The sequence below is a fragment of the Bufo bufo genome, chromosome 4 (genome assembly GCF_905171765.1).
Source record: "Bufo bufo chromosome 4, aBufBuf1.1, whole genome shotgun sequence".
In the NCBI taxonomy this organism is placed as follows: Eukaryota; Metazoa; Chordata; class Amphibia; order Anura; family Bufonidae; genus Bufo; species Bufo bufo.
The window spans coordinates 577,395,629-577,414,672 of record NC_053392.1 but is presented as its reverse complement, the minus strand read 5'-3'; the positions used below and the strand labels follow the sequence as shown (position 1 = coordinate 577,414,672).

At 51.0% G+C, this 19,044-nt stretch overlaps 1 protein-coding gene across 2 annotated transcripts in view; it reads left to right on the top strand.

Annotated features, from left to right (window-relative positions):
- The first annotated feature begins 867 nt into the window (after window positions 1–867).
- EML4 (EMAP like 4) overlaps window positions 868–19,044 on the top strand; it is a 162,354-nt gene continuing 144,177 nt past the window's right edge. For both annotated transcript variants that reach the window (XR_005778531.1, XM_040430353.1), the window contains exon 1: window positions 868–1,104. Coding sequence is in view for 1 of the 2 variants with exons in the window: in XM_040430353.1 (XP_040286287.1) it covers window positions 978–1,104 (127 nt within the window). In the remaining variant the exon portion in view is untranslated. The remainder of the gene's footprint in view (window positions 1,105–19,044) is intronic.

The window sequence follows — 19,044 nt, the reverse complement described above, 5'->3', positions numbered from 1 at the left end:
TGCTTGCGAAATGGCGCGAGTTTGACTGAACACACCCGGACCTAATCCGTATCGTTCGTGTGAAAGAGGCCTAAGAATTCCGTCATGGATTCCGCTACCACGCACTATAACTTATGGTCCGTGGTAGCGGAATCCATAACGGAATTCTTAGATAACCCCAACCTTGTACGTCAAACTTGAAACACAAGTTCGCTCATCCCTACCCAGCACCCCCTGCTGTGCATTACAGTTTTACTATGATCTCCCTGTTAGGCTGTGTTCACATCATATATTTTTTTTTTCACGTTTTAAGCGTTGCAGGCGCTTCCTAGGCCAGTGACGTCGCGTTAATCGGTCCCAAAGCTGTAAGGACACGCAGGGCTCACCAGAGAGCTGGGTGTCAGACCTCCTGAGAACGGGCCATCAATACAGGCCATCAAGAAAATCCCTTTTAATTGACAACAAGCAGGGATCTTGCAAACCGCAATGAATTGAGATACAAGGTATATTAGCAAACAGGAGAACCTGTAAAACCTCTTACACATAAACTGCATGCTACTTATGTCAATGGAAACCCCTGACGTGCTCCCTGGAGAAGTAAACCAGGGTGGTCAGGTGCCGTCTACACTTGTGGACGGTTTCCTCCTGGATACCAGCGGAAAAAGTAAATTTACTAATAACAACATATAACAAAACGCGATTATTTCTCGCCTTCCCACTAAAGACATAACTTGTCCGAAAAGTGTATTTTCACACCTTTTAACACCTTTCACCTTCTCTTTGTCGCTCGCAATAAAGTTATGTCAATAAAAGAAAAGCGAACGGGGCGTGGCTTAGTGGGCGGCGCCGCCGCAGGAGGGGGAGGGCGGCTGTGACAGAGGCGGGAGCGGCAGGAGGAAGAGGAGCAGCCACAGACACTGCCCTGTGCACGGCGCGGAGCGGAGCTGACTGCCGCACGCACGATACGTGTCCTCCGCCGCCTCCCGTGTGCGGACTGAATGAGAGAGGCTCCCCAGCTCAGCCCCATCCAGGAAGGCGCCGCTGCCCGCCCGCCTGCCGCAGCCCCGCACGACGCGCACACCACCGGGAACCAGCACAAGATGGACGGGTTCGCCGGCAGCCTGGGTGAGTGGAGGAGCCGCATGTGTGCGGGTGACAGCCGGGGGGAGGCGACCTGTCAGCGGGGGAAGCCGGCTCCCTGCAGCCCGAGAGAGCGGAGCCCAGTCTGGATGTATGCAGTGCATGTATGTAATGTGATCAGAGGACATGTCTGTGTGCAGAGGGGGCTGTACATGTATGTAACGTGATCAGAGGACATGTCTGTGTGCAGAGGGGGCTGTGCATGTATGTAACGTGATCAGAGGACATGTCTGTGTGCAGAGGGGGCTGTACATGTATGTAACGTGATCAGAGGACATGTCTGTGTGCAGAGGGGGCTGTGCATGTATGTTACGTGATCAGAGGACATGTCTGTGTGCAGAGGGGGCTGTGCATGTATGTAACGTGATCAGAGGACATGTCTGTGTGCAGTGGGGGCTGTGCATGTATGTAACGTGATCAGAGGACATGTCTGTGTGCAGAGGGGGCTGTACATGTATGTAACGTGATCAGAGGACATGTCTGTGTGCAGAGGGGGCTGTACATGTATGTAACGTGATCAGAGGACATGTCTGTGTGCAGAGGGGGCTGTGCATGTATGTAACGTGATCAGAGGACATGTCTGTGTGCAGAGGGGGCTGTGCATGTATGTAACGTGATCAGAGGACATGTCTGTGTGCAGTGGGGGCTGTGCATGTATGTAACGTGATCAGAGGACATGTCTGTGTGCAGTGGGGGCTGTGCATGTATGTAACGTGATCAGAGGACATGTCTGTGTGCAGTGGGGGCTGTGCATGTATGTAACGTGATCAGAGGACATGTCTGTGTGCAGTGGGGGCTGTACATGTATGTAACGTGATCAGAGGACATGTCTGTGCAGAGGGGGCTGTACATGTATGTAACGTGATCAGAGGACATGTCTGTGTGCAGAGGGGGCTGTGCATGTATGTAACGTGATCAGAGGACATGTCTGTGTGCAGTGGGGGCTGTGCATGTATGTAACGTGATCAGAGGACATGTCTGTGCAGAGGGGGCTGTACATGTATGTAACGTGATCAGAGGACATGTCTGTGTGCAGAGGGGGCTGTACATGTATGTAACGTGATCAGAGGACATGTCTGTGTGCAGAGGGGGCTGTACATGTATGTAATGTGATCAGAGGACATGTCTGTGTGCAGAGGGGGCTGTACATGTATGTAACGTGATCAGAGGACATGTCTGTGTGCAGAGGGGGCTGTACATGTATGTAACGTGATCAGAGGACATGTCTGTGTGCAGAGGGGGCTGTACATGTATGTAACGTGATCAGAGGACATGTCTGTGTGCAGAGGGGGCTGTACATGTATGTAACGTGATCAGAGGACATGTCTGTGTGCAGAGGGGGCTGTACATGTATGTAACGTGATCAGAGGACATGTCTGTGTGCAGAGGGGGCTGTACATGTATGTAACGTGATCAGAGGACATGTCTGTGTGCAGAGGGGGCTGTACATGTATGTAACGTGATCAGAGGACATGTCTGTGTGCAGAGGGGGCTGTACATGTATGTAACGTGATCAGAGGACATGTCTGTGTGCAGAGGGGGCTGTACATGTATGTAACGTGATCAGAGGACATGTCTGTGTGCAGAGGGGGCTGTACATGTATGTAACGTGATCAGAGGACATGTCTGTGTGCAGAGGGGGCTGTACATGTATGTAACGTGATCAGAGGACATGTCTGTGTGCAGAGGGGGCTGTACATGTATGTAACGTGATCAGAGGACATGTCTGTGTGCAGAGGGGGCTGTACATGTATGTAACGTGATCAGAGGACATGTCTGTGTGCAGAGGGGGCTGTACATGTATGTAACGTGATCAGAGGACATGTCTGTGTGCAGAGGGGGCTGTGCATGTATGTAACGTGATCAGAGGACATGTCTGTGTGCAGAGTGGGCTGTGCATGTATGTAACGTGATCAGAGGACATGTCTGTGTGCAGAGGGGGCTGTGCATGTATGTAACGTGATCAGAGGACATGTCTGTGTGCAGAGGGGGCTGTGCATGTATGTAACGTGATCAGAGGACATGTCTGTGTGCAGAGGGGGCTGTGCATGTATGTAACGTGATCAGAGGACATGTCTGTGTGCAGAGTGGGCTGTGCATGTATGTAACGTGATCAGAGGACATGTCTGTGTGCAGAGGGGGCTGTGCATGTATGTAACGTGATCAGAGGACATGTCTGTTTGCAGAGGGGGCTGTGCATGTATGTAACGTGATCAGAGGACATGGCTGTGTGGGCTGTGCATGTATGTGACGTGATCAGAGGACGTGTGTAATGTGTGAAGTGTGTGCTGTGCATGTATATGTGTGTGCCCATTATATACACGTATATGCATGTTACTATATGTCTATATACAGCAGGTGTGTGCTGTGCAGTGTGTCCGTCCTGGCAATGTGTATATGTATGTGTGTGCCCATTGTATACATATACACTCTCATGTTACCATTAGATGTCTGTATACAGCAGGTATGTGTCTATTGTATACATGTATGCTCTTATGTTACCATTAGATGTAAGTATAGATCATGTATGTGTACATACTGTATAACTGTGTGCGCCCATTATATCGTGTATTCCGCCTTCCATCACATGTCTGTGCACTGGATACATATGTATAGTGCTCGCGCCGTAGGCAGTAGTAATGGATGCCGGATCACATCTCAGGTGACGTCTGCTTCACGTATGTTTCCTGCTGCTTCTATATGACGTGTACATTGTCTGTGTTCACATCAGCCCCGTGTGCATCTGCGTGCTTTAGTCCGTGGTTGGATTTGAACCCAGGACTATGTCGGCCGTGGTAACCACTGAGCCGCCCTGCAGTCAGGGGGGGAACTCCTATCATTCTGGAGTATGACCCCCAGCTCGAGGCTCTCGTCACGTCGTCTTCACCCCATTGTAAGGTCTCATGCACACGACCCTATGTATTTTGTGGTCCGCAAAAAAAATACGGACGACACCCGTGTGCATTCTGTATATTGCAGAACGGAACAGCTGCCCCCTAATACTACAGTCCTATCCTTGTCCGTAATGCAGACAGTAATAGGACATGTTCTATTTTTTTGCAGAACGGACATACGGAAACGGAATGCACACGGACTAAATTCCGTTTTTTTTGCGGCCTCATTGAAATGAACGGTTCCATATACGGTCCAAAAAAAACAAAAAACGGAGCGGACACGGAAAGAAAATACGTTCGTGGCATGAGACCTAAGTCAGTGACACCAGTGTGAACGAGCCTTAGGGTAAGGCTGCTTATCGCATAGTGTTAGATCACCGCCACGAATATTAGCTCGGGGGGGGCTGTTACTGCAGCTTCCCCCCTTTACTCCCTGTAAGTCACTGCTCCGGGAGGTAGGTAGACGTGACTGTAACAGTAAGTTACTGCAAGGCTCGATTACAAGCGGGGGAAACTGCGTGGAGTCTGTGATGGCCGCAGTCTGGTTACACGTGACTCTGCTGGAACGGTAAATTACTGACTGGTCTCCCCAGAAAATGCTTCTCTGTCGTCTTTGCTTCCGACGAGACCACATTGTGGTTATTAGGAGCCTGTAATACAGGGGAGGGGCGCAGTGTGCGATACAGGAACTGTACAAGGACAGGAGAATGGCAGCATTGTGCTTGTTAAAGGGCCTCTGTCAGCAGATTTGTACCTATGACACCGGCTGACCTGTTACATGTGCGCTTGGCAGCTGAAGGCATCTGTGTTGGTCCCATGTTCATATTTGCCCACATTGCTGAGAAAGATGATGTTTTACTATATACAAATAAGCCTCTAGGAGCAACGGGGGCGTTACCATTACACCTAGAGGCTCTGCTGTCTCTGCAATTGATTGACAAGGCCAGGCAGGCGCGATCACGTTTAGGGCTCATGCACACGACCGTATGTCTCAGAGGGCATACAGTCGTGTGCATGAGCCTTTACACTGAACTTAAAGGGTCCCTCAGTGATGTTGCAGACCATATTTCCCCCCACCGAGTGATGGTGGGAGAGGCGGTGCTCCAGTGCGGGGCAAATTCTCCCGGCACTTTTTATATTTCTAGCAGAAGAGGCGCTCGCTGGATGTGCCCTTTAAAATGAGTATATTATAATAAAAAAATCAGGATTTAAAGGGGATATATATATATTTTTTTTCTAATTCTTTTTTATTTATTTTTATTATGTTTGCATTTTGCTCATTTCAGCTACAAATCATTTTTTTTTGGGTCTTTGTCAAGCCTCATTCACACGTCGGTGCTTGCCATCAGTCAAAGCCAGGATCGGAGCCTCCACAGAGATGAAGTATAAGGGAAAGATCTGCACCTGTTCCGTGTTTAGAGCCGCACCTGGTTTTGGCTCACAATCACTGGTAGAAATCACTGATGTGCGTATGAAGCATCAGTCTTTGCAGATTGTCGCTCCTGAGTCCTGTCAGCTGACGGCTCATGTGAAGCCTTATCTCTGATCTTCTGACTAAACACTCATTATAGCTGAACTCTAATCTAACTGATAAGAATATGGCTTTAAATGAGTGAGGTCAGGCGATCACAGAAAAACTGGAGCCGTCAGCTGATGGGACTGAGAACTGTAAACAGACACTTATATTTTTTTTTTTTTTTTTAACCCTTGTATCTCAAAAAGGGCTAAACATTTTTAATAAAGACCGATTGGAAAAAAATCTTTTTGGGCGATAATGATTAAAATGCAATCAAATTGGCCCAAAAGTGTCCACAGCCTTCTATAGGATGCGGTTCTCTGTAGAAGGGGTTAACATGTAAGACAATCCCTCAGCCGTGCTCACCATATGACTCTGCCTATAGGTTCTTGGTTATGGATAATTGTATAGCCTGGCGGTGACCAGATGGAAAATATTCTGTGTGCGCTGCAGCATGGAGGATTGGGGGTCATGTGTATAACGGTATATAATGTCCGTGTACAGACACCGCTCAGTAGAAGTCTGTGGCGCCCTTCTGTACCTCGGAGTGCCTCCAGTTTCACGCAGGGGGGCACTGCTTTCATGTGGGTTATACCTCCGCGTGTTGTGTTTGCATTTGTATACATGAGCCCGCGCCAGTACTTTACAGATCAGTCAATAAGGGGCCGTTATCTGTCGTCGGCTTAGTTCAGATATTGATCTCTTGTAGACCTCAGATCCCGCAGTGATCTGCGCCGCTCATCATGTACGTTCTCTCCTGAACTTCACTCATTACTTGAGCAGTTAAAGCTGGGAAACTCCCGATGTAGTGCGGCCACCCCCCTCTGTGTGCGCAGGGCGCATATGGCCTAGGGTTGAGCGGTAAACCGGTGTCAACGATATACCGCGGTATTAAAAAACAGCAATATGGAGATATCATTGTTTCCAAATAACCGCGGTATAGGGTGACGTCATATGTGTGCTGACCGCTCCTAAGGCCTTATGCACACGGCAATCCACGGCCGCCGTCCACGTGCACCCAGCATCACGGATGCGGACCCATTCACTTGAATGGGTCCGCAATTCCGGAGATGCGGAACTGAGTCACAAAACGGAACACCGGAAGCACTACAGAGTGCTTCCGTGGTGTTTCTTTCCGTTGTTCCGCACCGCAAAAAAATGACATGTCGTCATATTTTTTTGCGATGCAGACATACCACGGACCCATTCAAGTTGAATGGGTCCGGCCCACTGCACGGATGTCGCCCGTGTGCATGAGCCCTAAATCTGTGTCAGCCCGCCCCTGCATTGCGCATATGCGTACCGTACATGTCTCTTCCTGCAGCGGCCGCCCCCCGGCTCCTCCTTGCTCCCATATTCAAGTCTCTGCCCACTGGCCGAGCACAAGGTGGGGGTAGAGGAGTTAGAGACCCTAACAGCCCAGGGGTCAGGAATAAAGGTTGTGCTGTCCATGTCTTCTGCGGCCCTGGCCCTGCCGGCGAGCTGCACTGCACATGGTGATGGCACTGGATAAACAGGAGCAACAAGAAGACATTACTGTATGGGGGCCACAAGACATTATTATACTGACGGTGGAGGGGTTACAAACTGTTGTCCCATACAGTATAATGTCACCTTGTGGCCCCCTTACAGTACAAGTCCAGACAGTATAATGTCTCCTGGTGGCCCCATGCAGTATAGTGACTCTTTTGGCCCCGCTGCCTGCCCATACAGTATATAACGTCTCCTTGTGCCCCACTGTCTGCCCATACAGTATATAACGTCTCCTTGTGCCCCGCTGTCTGCCCATACAGTATATAACGTCTCCTTGTGCCCCGCTGTCTGCCCATACAGTATATAACGTCTCCTTGTGCCCCGCTGTCTGCCCATACAGTATAGAACGGCTCCTTGTGCCCCGCTGTCCGCCTATACAGTATATAACGTCTCCTTGTGCCCCGCTGCCCGCCCATACTGTATAGAACGGCTCCTTGCGCCCCGCTGCCTGCCCATATAGTATAGAACGGCTCCTTGCGCCCCGCTGCCTGCCCATACAGTATAGAACGTCTCCTTGCGCCCCGCTGCCTGCCCATACAGTATAGAACGTCTCCTTGTGCCCCGCTGCCTGCCCATACAGTATAGAACGCCTCCTTGTGCCCCGCTGCCTGCCCATACAGTATAGAACGCCTCCTTGCGCCCCGCTGCCTGCCCATACAGTATAGAATGCCTCCTTGTGCCCCGCTGCCTGCCCATACAGTATAGAACGCCTCCTTGCGGCCGCAAGTGTTTTTTCTTCTAAATGGGTATTTATCGTTATCGTGGGAATATTTTTGATATCGCCCAACCCTAATATGGCCGCCCCCATTTGTGTACCCAAGGTGCAGCCGCAAAACAACCTGCAATCAACTTATTGGTAAACCCTTTAAAAAAAAAAATGGAATCCAGATCTGCGGAAACAGTGGGAGGGTTTCTGACTACCACAGACCCCCATTAGACACTGCATCATGGTCACAGCCGTGGAACAGAGATGAGGAGGTTTTGGTTGGAGCCTGTAGTGCCGGCCGCCTCTTCAGCGGCCATGTTGGCTGCTTTCACAGCCTGGTTACTTCATGCTTTGTCTTTTTATGTTGTGCATTTTATTTTATTTTTTAAGGACTGATATCTGGACGTGAATCTTTTCAAAGCTAAATGGGCTCCACCATGAGCATGTCCGGGGTCCCGGCTGAGTGCATTACTGTGCCCTTGGAGGTGTGCGAACGCGGTTCAGTTAGACGCGATAAGAGCAATTCTAAAGGGCAGCTGCCTGCTTGAATCAGTGTGCCTGCCGGGACTACTTCTGCATCATCCTTGCCGTATATCGTAGAGGCTTTTAGGAGCTCCTCTTCTGCGTCTTCCAGGCTTTGCCGCTGGCATTTCATGAAGGAGGGATCCGGTGAGACAGAAAACTCTGCGCTGGTGCCTGGCATGTGCTGGTCCTCATGGCACCTGCAGGTGGCGGAGGTCTGGTTGAAGCTGGGATTTGTCCTGTGGGATTTGAGACATCTTGCGGGTCCCCTGGTGCAGATCTAGCAGGTGGCAGCTTGTCTGCAGACATCTGTCCTAGCCGTCTCTTTAATACATTCTGACACTACACGGCTGAGTGACATCCCTCCATATGGTGACGTGGAAGCCATAACTACCGCACTGTCTAAAGATATAATGTTCAGGTCTGTATGTAAATGAACTACCTCCTTGTGTCATCGGGATCTGTAGGGTTTCCATACGATGTATGCAGCCATAGAAGTCAATGTATATTGAAAGTAGCATGTGCTGAACTGCAATCTACACGCAATGAATAGGGCGAGCCATCCAGAACTCGCTGCGGTTCGGCATCATATTATCATAACCATTTAATGCAGGGTTAGCTGATCTGCCTCTGCCGTGCCCAGGCGATCCCGTGATTCCATTCCCGAACCACAGCTGGCATACATATCCAGGAAAACTGCAGCTCTGTGGTTGAGATTGAAATATACTGCATTAACCATTTCAGCCAGCAGATGGCGCGCGTTCTCCTAATGCGTCGCCCTCTAGTCCTGCTGTAATAATGAATTATGAACCATCATTCCTTACCCGCTATATTTTTAGGTGCTGGTGGTGTTATGTTTTATTATACTGTGCAAGGGGCGTTTGACAACTCCATACTCGGTCCTAATTCCTCATTATCTCATTCCTGAAGGTGCGCTAATTGGGCGTTTCTATAGCTGAACGCTTTTAGTATAGTGTATCCCACATGTTAGTTTCCTGGCTCATATCTCTAGATTTAGGTTATATACAGTGGCGTATGCACGGGTACCGATACTATGATAGTATTACGTGGCTGCAGGAATGTGTGCTGTGGCTAGTTTTGCAGCTCGCCTCCACGTCAATTTAAGGGGGGTATCCGGTCTGCAAATATTGATGACCTGTTCTCAGGATAGGTCATCGGTATCAAATTGAGGGTCCGATGCTCAGCGCCCCCACCAGTAAGCTGTTCTGGGCACTATAATGTGTACGGAACTGGAGGCAGACAGCTCCTCACACAATGTAGTGGCCGTGCCAGGTACTGCAGCACAACTCCCAATCAGTGATGTAAACTACATGGTGGACAGAGCTTCCACTCTGAACATGGGGGTGCCGGGTGTCAACCGTCCCGAAATTTCTGGTGGTACTTGACTAGATTATTTTAGTGGTAATTATCATTTTGCAGCTCACAGTAAATGCTGGTAAGGAGTTCTTATCAGTATACTGAGCTATTATAATTTATACCATTCGTTATGGTCTTCCAATTTGTCCATAAAACAATGTTCGTTCGTGATTTTTGGATAAATTGTCCAGAAAAAATAACAATTCTGGCTGGCAACCCTGGTGTCAACCCCCCACCGATCTGATATCGATGACCTGATCTGAAGATGGGCCATCAGTATCTGCAGCCCCTGAAGCTGTGCTGCAATACTGGCGCGGCCTATGGACACAAGTGGCGCTGCGTGTGGAAGAAAACGCTCCTGTCTTTCTGAAGTGTCAGCAATTTCCAGTAAAAACAAAAAGAACAACAAGGCAGTGATGCTCGTTTGCCATTTCATGTAATTAGATCTCTGAGCAATTCGGCTAAGACAAATTCCGCTCCCAACCATTAGTGCTCCTGGGTCCTTCAGAAGCCAAGCACTGGCCGTGCCAATACGCAAAAAAACACAAAATTGGCAGTGTTGCATTAAATTAATGGTAGCGTACGCCTCATATAACTTAGACTGGACCCAGTTCAACATACCTAACAGGCGGCCATTGTTTTCTAGTGCTTTCTATACATCCTCGGGGTTATGTGCCAGCTCATTACAGCTCCTGGACGTAGAACAGAAGTCGTCTGCAGTGAGGTTCGATAAGAGGGCAATAAAGTCTTTACTAAAAGCTGTGAAAGATTAGTGAGCGTCGACTCAAACCCGTGGCTGGATACTGTATTGATCCTTTAGTTCGGGCTACTCCTAGCGGGGCCGTCATAACGGTCGGGCTACTCCTAGCGGGGCCGTCATAACGGTCGGGCTACTCCTAGCGGGGCCGTCATAACGGTCGGGCTGCTCCTAGCGGGGCCGTCATAACGGTCGGGCTGCTCCTAGCGGGGCCGTCATAACGGTCGGGCTGCTCCTAGCGGGGCCGTCATAACGGTCGGGCTGCTCCTAGCGGGGCCGTCATAACGGTCGGGCTGCTCCTAGCGGGGCCGTCATAACGGTCGGGCTGCTCCTAGCGGGGCCGTCATAACGGTCGGGCTGCTCCTAGCGGGGCCGTCATAACGGTCGGGCTGCTCCTAGCGGGGCCGTCATAACGGTCGGGCTGCTCCTAGCGGGGCCGTCATAACGGTCGGGCTGCTCCTAGCGGGGCCGTCATAACGGTCGGGCTGCTCCTAGCGGGGCCGTCATAACGGTCGGGCTGCTCCTAGCGGGGCCGTCATAACGGTCGGGCTGCTCCTAGCGGGGCCGTCATAACGGTCGGGCTGCTCCTAGCGGGGCCGTCATAACGGTCGGGCTGCTCCTAGCGGGGCCGTCATAACGGTCGGGCTGCTCCTAGCGGGGCCGTCATAACGGTCGGGCTGCTCCTAGCGGGGCCGTCATAACGGTCGGGCTGCTCCTAGCGGGGCCGTCATAACGGTCGGGCTGCTCCTAGCGGGGCCGTCATAACGGTCGGGCTGCTCCTAGCGGGGCCGTCATAACGGTCGGGCTGCTCCTAGCGGGGCCGTCATAACGGTCGGGCTGCTCCTAGCGGGGCCGTCATAACGGTCGGGCTGCTCCTAGCGGGGCCGTCATAACGGTCGGGCTGCTCCTAGCGGGGCCGTCATAACGGTCGGGCTGCTCCTAGCGGGGCCGTCATAACGGTCGGGCTGCTCCTAGCGGGGCCGTCATAACGGTCGGGCTGCTCCTAGCGGGGCCGTCATAACGGTCGGGCTGCTCCTAGCGGGGCCGTCATAACGGTCGGGCTGCTCCTAGCGGGGCCGTCATAACGGTCGGGCTGCTCCTAGCGGGGCCGTCATAACGGTCGGGCTGCTCCTAGCGGGGCCGTCATAACGGTCGGGCTGCTCCTAGCGGGGCCGTCATAACGGTCGGGCTGCTCCTAGCGGGGCCGTCATAACGGTCGGGCTGCTCCTAGCGGGGCCGTCATAACGGTCGGGCTGCTCCTAGCGGGGCCGTCATAACGGTCGGGCTGCTCCTAGCGGGGGCCGTCATAACGGTCGGGCTGCTCCTAGCGGGGCCGTCATAACGGTCGGGCTGCTCCTAGCGGGGCCGTCATAACGGTCGGGCTGCTCCTAGCGGGGCCGTCATAACGGTCGGGCTGCTCCTAGCGGGGCCGTCATAACGGTCGGGCTGCTCCTAGCGGGGCCGTCATAACGGTCGGGCTGCTCCTAGCGGGGCCGTCATAACGGTCGGGCTGCTCCTAGCGGGGCCGTCATAACGGTCGGGCTGCTCCTAGCGGGGCCGTCATAACGGTCGGGCTGCTCCTAGCGGGGCCGTCATAACGGTCGGGCTGCTCCTAGCGGGGCCGTCATAACGGTCGGGCTGCTCCTAGCGGGGCCGTCATAACGGTCGGGCTGCTCCTAGCGGGGCCGTCATAACGGTCGGGCTGCTCCTAGCGGGGCCGTCATAACGGTCGGGCTGCTCCTAGCGGGGCCGTCATAACGGTCGGGCTGCTCCTAGCGGGGCCGTCATAACGGTCGGGCTGCTCCTAGCGGGGCCGTCATAACGGTCGGGCTGCTCCTAGCGGGGCCGTCATAACGGTCGGGCTGCTCCTAGCGGGGCCGTCATAACGGTCGGGCTGCTCCTAGCGGGGCCGTCATAACGGTCGGGCTGCTCCTAGCGGGGCCGTCATAACGGTCGGGCTGCTCCTAGCGGGGCCGTCATAACGGTCGGGCTGCTCCTAGCGGGGCCGTCATAACGGTCGGGCTGCTCCTAGCGGGGCCGTCATAACGGTCGGGCTGCTCCTAGCGGGGCCGTCATAACGGTCGGGCTGCTCCTAGCGGGGCCGTCATAACGGTCGGGCTGCTCCTAGCGGGGCCGTCATAACGGTCGGGCTGCTCCTAGCGGGGCCGTCATAACGGTCGGGCTGCTCCTAGCGGGGCCGTCATAACGGTCGGGCTGCTCCTAGCGGGGCCGTCATAACGGTCGGGCTGCTCCTAGCGGGGCCGTCATAACGGTCGGGCTGCTCCTAGCGGGGCCGTCATAACGGTCGGGCTGCTCCTAGCGGGGCCGTCATAACGGTCGGGCTGCTCCTAGCGGGGCCGTCATAACGGTCGGGCTGCTCCTAGCGGGGCCGTCATAACGGTCGGGCTGCTCCTAGCGGGGCCGTCATAACGGTCGGGCTGCTCCTAGCGGGGCCGTCATAACGGTCGGGCTGCTCCTAGCGGGGCCGTCATAACGGTCGGGCTGCTCCTAGCGGGGCCGTCATAACGGTCGGGCTGCTCCTAGCGGGGCCGTCATAAAGAAGCTAATGGCTGGGACCTTTCACCAGTGGCCTTATGACTGTAGGCCCTTGTCTGGTGTGCACCCGCTGAGTTGGAGCCATGTGTTTGACATTTACATCGGGTGCCCATCAAACCGCGCCGTAGGACTCAATTTGTCTGAGAGAATAGAGTGCTCCTTCAGCCTCTATTGTGCGTTCCTTTTTCCTACTTTATAGGAAAGGGCGGCAGACTGTTATGCAGTATATGTATTTTTTACCATTAAAATCAATGGATGATGCATGTCAGTGTAATCTTATGCCGTGGCATACTTTGGAGCCTTTTGTCAGGGATATACATCTGGAAACCTTCCTGGCATATACAGATGGCGGGGTCCTCAGAGCCTTCTGTCGGCGGTGTACCCCTACATATGTCACTGTTTAGCATATGGTTACGTCACATCCATTTGCTACAATGTTAAACTGTGTACTTTATTTTTTTCTGCGGTGTCTTTTGCACTTTCCTCGACAGTTACAAAAAATTGGTATGTCCTCATATACCGCCCTGATGGAGGCTGAAAAGGCAACCTCCATTTGGTGAATGGGGACCTATGTCTGTTCCAGAGCTTTCCATACGCTGCATGTGTTCACATAGCGTGATGGGAACACAGCCGTAATCGAGGAGGTTCTGTCTTCAAGACCCTCATCTGTTGGCCGAAGTCGAAAGAGGGTCTTTCCTCTGGAGTACCCATAGGCGATCTGTTGGTTTCATTGGGCACCGTGTAATGCTTCACTTCACCCTGTGGTGGCGCTGCAGTGCAGACTTTTTTTTTTCCGAGATCTTTTTACTGATGACCTATACTCAGGATAAGTCATTAGTGTCTAATCGGTAGGGGTCCGACACCCGGGACCCCCACCGATCAGTTGTTTGAGAAGGCCCTGATTCTCCTTTGAGCGCTGTGACCTGCTCACAATGGTCAGGAGGGGACCTCAGTGACTTCCATGGGAGAGTCTCCTAGGCATGCTCCGTGACCTGTGCAGAGGTCATTATACAAGGAAAGAATAGATAAGCTCTAACAATCACCTATGGTGAGTGGTGGATTCTGTCTTATCTATACAGAGAGGTGATATCACTACAGGCAGGAGTAGAATGACAGATAAGCAGATAACTGCAGTAAATTGATCTGTACAGACCAAGAAGTGGCGCCTAATATTGGGCTTAGTGGCCAGTGCGAGAACTGCAGGATTTTATGGTTTTTATTTAATATAGATATATAAATGGAAAATTAAAAATAACCATGAAAATCTTTAAAAATATGTTCAGAATTTAAGCAATGGTTCATTTTCTGATGACACATTCCCTGGGTTTCCCTACGCCTTTAGGTCTTGAGCACACAACCGTATTCGTTTTTGCAGTACGTATGCCACCCACGTAATTTTTTGCGGTTCCCATTGACGTCCATGGTCCACATTTTGCAGACGTATGGATGATCTGATTCTGCACCCGTCTGTCCGTTCCACAAAGGGATAGAACATGTCCTGTACTTGGCTGCAAAATGCGGGCCACGAACCCATTGTGCAAAAGATGCAGATTCAACACGGACGGTTTCTATTTTCTGCGGGATCCGCAATTTGCGGACTGCAAAATACGTACGGTCATTATCCCTAGACGTTGTTCCGTCTTTTATGCCTTTGGAAGGTGGAAAGGTCTGATTGTATTGGATGCGCAGTTCTCTCTTGTGCGTCGAGTACGTTGAAGCTGTCAGATAGCAGAGGCGAGTGGTGCAGCATAGACGAGAAGAGTGATACGTCTGGCTCCATCTGCTGATCTGTAAGCCATGTGTTTCGGCTTTCTCCGACTGCCAGGGATTCCTGTCTCAATCTTTAGTGATTGTCTTGCCAAGAATTGCACTTGCTGTTTATTTCCAAAACATTATCATAATCGTTCTCTTCTGTCTGAAAGGTTCCTGCAGCGCCGGCCATGTGGACGCGAGAAGGGCCTGGCATAGGTGCTGGGGTCTGCTCTCCATGAGGCCCCCTTCATGCACTAAGTTTAAACTTGCCCCCCCCCCCCAAAAAAAAATAATAATTTAAGAACAGATTCCTTAAAGGGGTTGAGATTATTTCACGAAAATAACTGAAAACTGCAGAGACTGTGGAAGGGGGCATTAAAAACCGTGCTGCCGAGACCTTGGCATTGTATTGTAGAAGGGTTTTGCTTAGAGGGGTTTTCAGGGACCTAAATAGTGATGACCTATCCTCAGGATACATGGTCGGTGGAGGGTCTGACTCCCAGCGCCCCCGCCTGTCAGCTGTTCAAAGGGTCCGCGGTGCTGGAATCATTTCATAAAATAACCAGCACAGCGCCATACATTGCCTAGTGGCTGTACTTGGTATTGCAGCTCAGACCTTTTGAATGGCCTGCACAGAGGCCATTTGACTGATGGACGTGACATCACTGGCCATGGAAGACGTTTAAGAAGTTGATTGGTGGGACTGCCGGCAGTTAGATCCCCACTGATCGGATATTGATGTTCTATCCTGAAGATAGACCATCAGTGTTAACTTCTGGAAAACCCCTTTAAAAGAACCTGCTCTTTAGGCACTTTTTTTTATTCTCGGCATGGTAAAGTGATAAAATATCTTAAAGGAGTTATCCGACCCCTGAAATGCCACACAATATGTCCGGGCCCCTCACACACACTATACTTGCCCGGCTCCCTGACGCCCGCGTCTCTTCTGAAGCCGCGCGGCTTCTGCTGCCTCTCTCCGTCACGCGGATGAAAATATCCAGCGTGGGGGGCAGGCGGGGACGAGGACGAGGTGCTAGGGAGGCTTGTCACAGCCTATTGGCTGTTCCCCCTCCCAAAGTCAGATGTTTTCATCCGCGCGGCCAGCACCGAGCGAGGTAAGTACATTGTGTTTGAGGGGCCTGTATTTCAGGGGTTGGTTAACCACGTGCCATCACATTGAGGTGGAGTACCCCTTTTAATAATGTTGTGCAAAGATCAGTTTTAATGCCTGGAATGCTACTTTAAGAATAGGGCATCAGTATCGTGCCCAGTCACTGCTGAAGAAGTGGGCTTGGTTCCCCAGTCTATTGGCATGTGGGCTAGAATAAGGATTCCCCCAACTTCCCTTTAATAACTAATTGGTAGGACCTTTTCTTTTTTTTAAAAGGGGTTCTCCTACTAAAAATATTCTGCAGCTTTCAAACCAGCACCTGGATCTGAACTATTTTGTAATTAAAAATGTTGCATAGCCGCTGAGTTATTCAATAAAATCTATCTGTATAGCGCCACCTGCTGTTGTTTTTTTTTCTTATTTCTCTGTCCACCTCACGAGATGGTCGCACATGCTCAGATCTATTCTTCAACTGCCTTCTGAGCTGTGATAGGGAGAAAGCTGCACCAGACAGGACACACCCCGGCTTGATATAAATCTAGCAAAACAATTGGAGCAATGAATGGGGAGATCTCTGGATCCATGTGAGGTGCAGGGCTGGTTCTAGCTTTGTCATGTCCTATATGATGTATGGTTTTCATGGGATAAGCCCTTTGAGAGTTGTCTGGTTTAGGAAATTAGAATGTCTTAGGCCTCATGCAGACGACCATTGTTTGGGCCCCCCCCCCCAGCCACATTTTTTGCGCCTCAGATGCGGACATATAACCTGTCCTAGTCTTGTCCGTATCACAGACGAGGATAGGACTAGTCTATTGAGGGCCAAACCTTCCATCCCGCAAAATGTGGAACTCGCACTTCCAGTATTCGTGTTTTGCGAATCCGCGATTTGCGGGTGGCAAAACACGGTACGGCTGTGTGCTTGAGGCCTTAGGAAGTACAGAATGTTTGCGCTGTGTGGACAGCCCATTGATTTCAGCTGTGTAATCCTTCATTTGCCCTGTGGTGGCGCTGCAGTGAATATGAGCACTTGCCGCTCTGTTCACCTGTAGATTACAGCCGATGTTTAGGGCTCACGGCAGTGGGACGCCCTGTGATCAGGATCATCGGGGGACCTCCTGGCCCCCTTTAAGAGGCTTCCCCGGCGCAGTGCTAGCCCCTAGTTCAATGTGTTAGGGCTCTCAGTGACTCTCCCCTACAAATGCTAAGAACCAGAGAGGAAGCTCTATTACCCTGGCAAGTGGTGTGTGTGTGGTCCCGGGCCACAGACCCTCCAAAAATGGCTCCAGAAATTCATAATTTACTAGCACTTTGGTGCAGACACTTAGACCAGATGTGAATAGGCCCTTAGTAAGCATAGTCTTGTGATCACGAGCCGGGTGTGTGGGTGGATCTCGCCCCTTCCTCTAGTATTGGACACCCCGCAGTGTTTACTGTTACATGCCATGTACACAGAACAGGAGAGCGGTGACGGGTAAGCGCAGATGGCGGCCGCTGACCGCGCTGCTCCAGGATCTGGCAAACATCATCTCATGCTGGAATAGGATCTCCAACCTCACACAGACGTGACTGTTCAATAGCAGAACCCTATCTATTTTTTGTGTGTGTGTGTGTGTGTGTGTGTGTGTATGTATGTATATGTATATATATATATATATATATATTTAATAATTCTTTATTTCTTTTATACATACATACAATATCCCTATTGAGGTATGGATGCATTTCCATATGTGTTCCGTTTTTTTTTCTGCGGACCCCTTGACTTGAATAGAGCCACGGAACGGGATTTGCGGACAATAATAGGACATGTTCTATCTTTAAACGGCAATATGAAAGGGGAATGCATACGGAGTACATCCCGTTTTTTTTGGCGAAACCATTGAAATGGATGGTTCTGTATACGGAACGCAAAAAAAGGCCCGTAAGCTAACAATAAAGGGTCGTGTGAAAGAGGCCTTACAGAAACAGTAGAGCGTCGCTCGCGCGGCTATTTATTAAGTTCTGGCTACTGCGTCCTGTTTGAGGATTCGGGGGCCGCTCATTGGAAGTTGGACTCGCAGCCATTTATGGCCTAAATGTTTGACTGTAGGAGTTATAGGGTTATTCCCACCTCCAAAGTGTGGGCAAAAAGTGGCGTATTATCAGACTGCCGGTTTATCAGATACCAGATTTGAATAATTTCAAAGTCTTCTGTTTGAAGGGAGTGTCCCGTGGATGCGTATAACGGTACATTTTGTGTTGGATCATGCAAGTTTTCCACTGGAATCGCTAAAAGAGAAATTGCTCTGTCTGCACATACTGCTGTCACATACTTGTTATAGCGTCCCCTGCCGTCCTTCTGAATCTGTCACAACGTCCACCTAATGTCTCCAGTTCTGGTGGTCAAACATGCCCAGTAACCCGGATCTCTTGTGCAGGGAGTGGTGGATTGTTGCCATTGTGCAGCCAATAAGAACTGACTCTAGAAGCGGGGGGTCTACTCGTCTGCAGTGGACGTTCTCAGAGGCAATGAAAAGAACAGCGGCGGGGGGGGGGGGGGGGGGGGGGGGGGCGCGCCATGACAAGTCTGTAACGGCAATATCTACACATGAGCTTTTTATTTTTATTGTCCCGACTGAACACTTGTTATATTTTGGTTGATTTAACATAGAAATATTTAATTGTCAGAGAAACCCCTTTTAAAGGGGTATTCTGTTCCAACCACAGGGTCATGTGACTGCGACAGCCAATCACCGATATCCCTGTGTCGTCAATCACCGATGTCCTAAACGTCATTGCTGGACCAGGATACAGTGAGGTACTAGAGAGGAGTACTGCTTTATGTCTAAATGGCACCCTTAGCACCTCCCAACCTTTATTTATTTATTTATTTTTGGAATGCCCCTTTAAATGTGTCAGTGCTCTAGTCTAGTATGACCTGGAACCAGGGATCATATTACAGATTATCATCCTGATCCTAGACGGCTTTTTTCTCTCCCCTTTGTTTCGGAGCTGTACGATGACTAAGGCTCCATTCATTTTTCAGATGCCGTTTATTGAATATCTAATGGCTTTTACGTTTGTTTAATGGGCATGAGGAGCCACCCTGTGGCCTCTTATGGTTTTGTGTGCTGCTTTTATAATATCATAAAAGGCATCTTGAGTGCGCTTGGATGTGACTGGAGTCTCAAGGACTTTATTTTTTCTGTTGACTGTGCATCT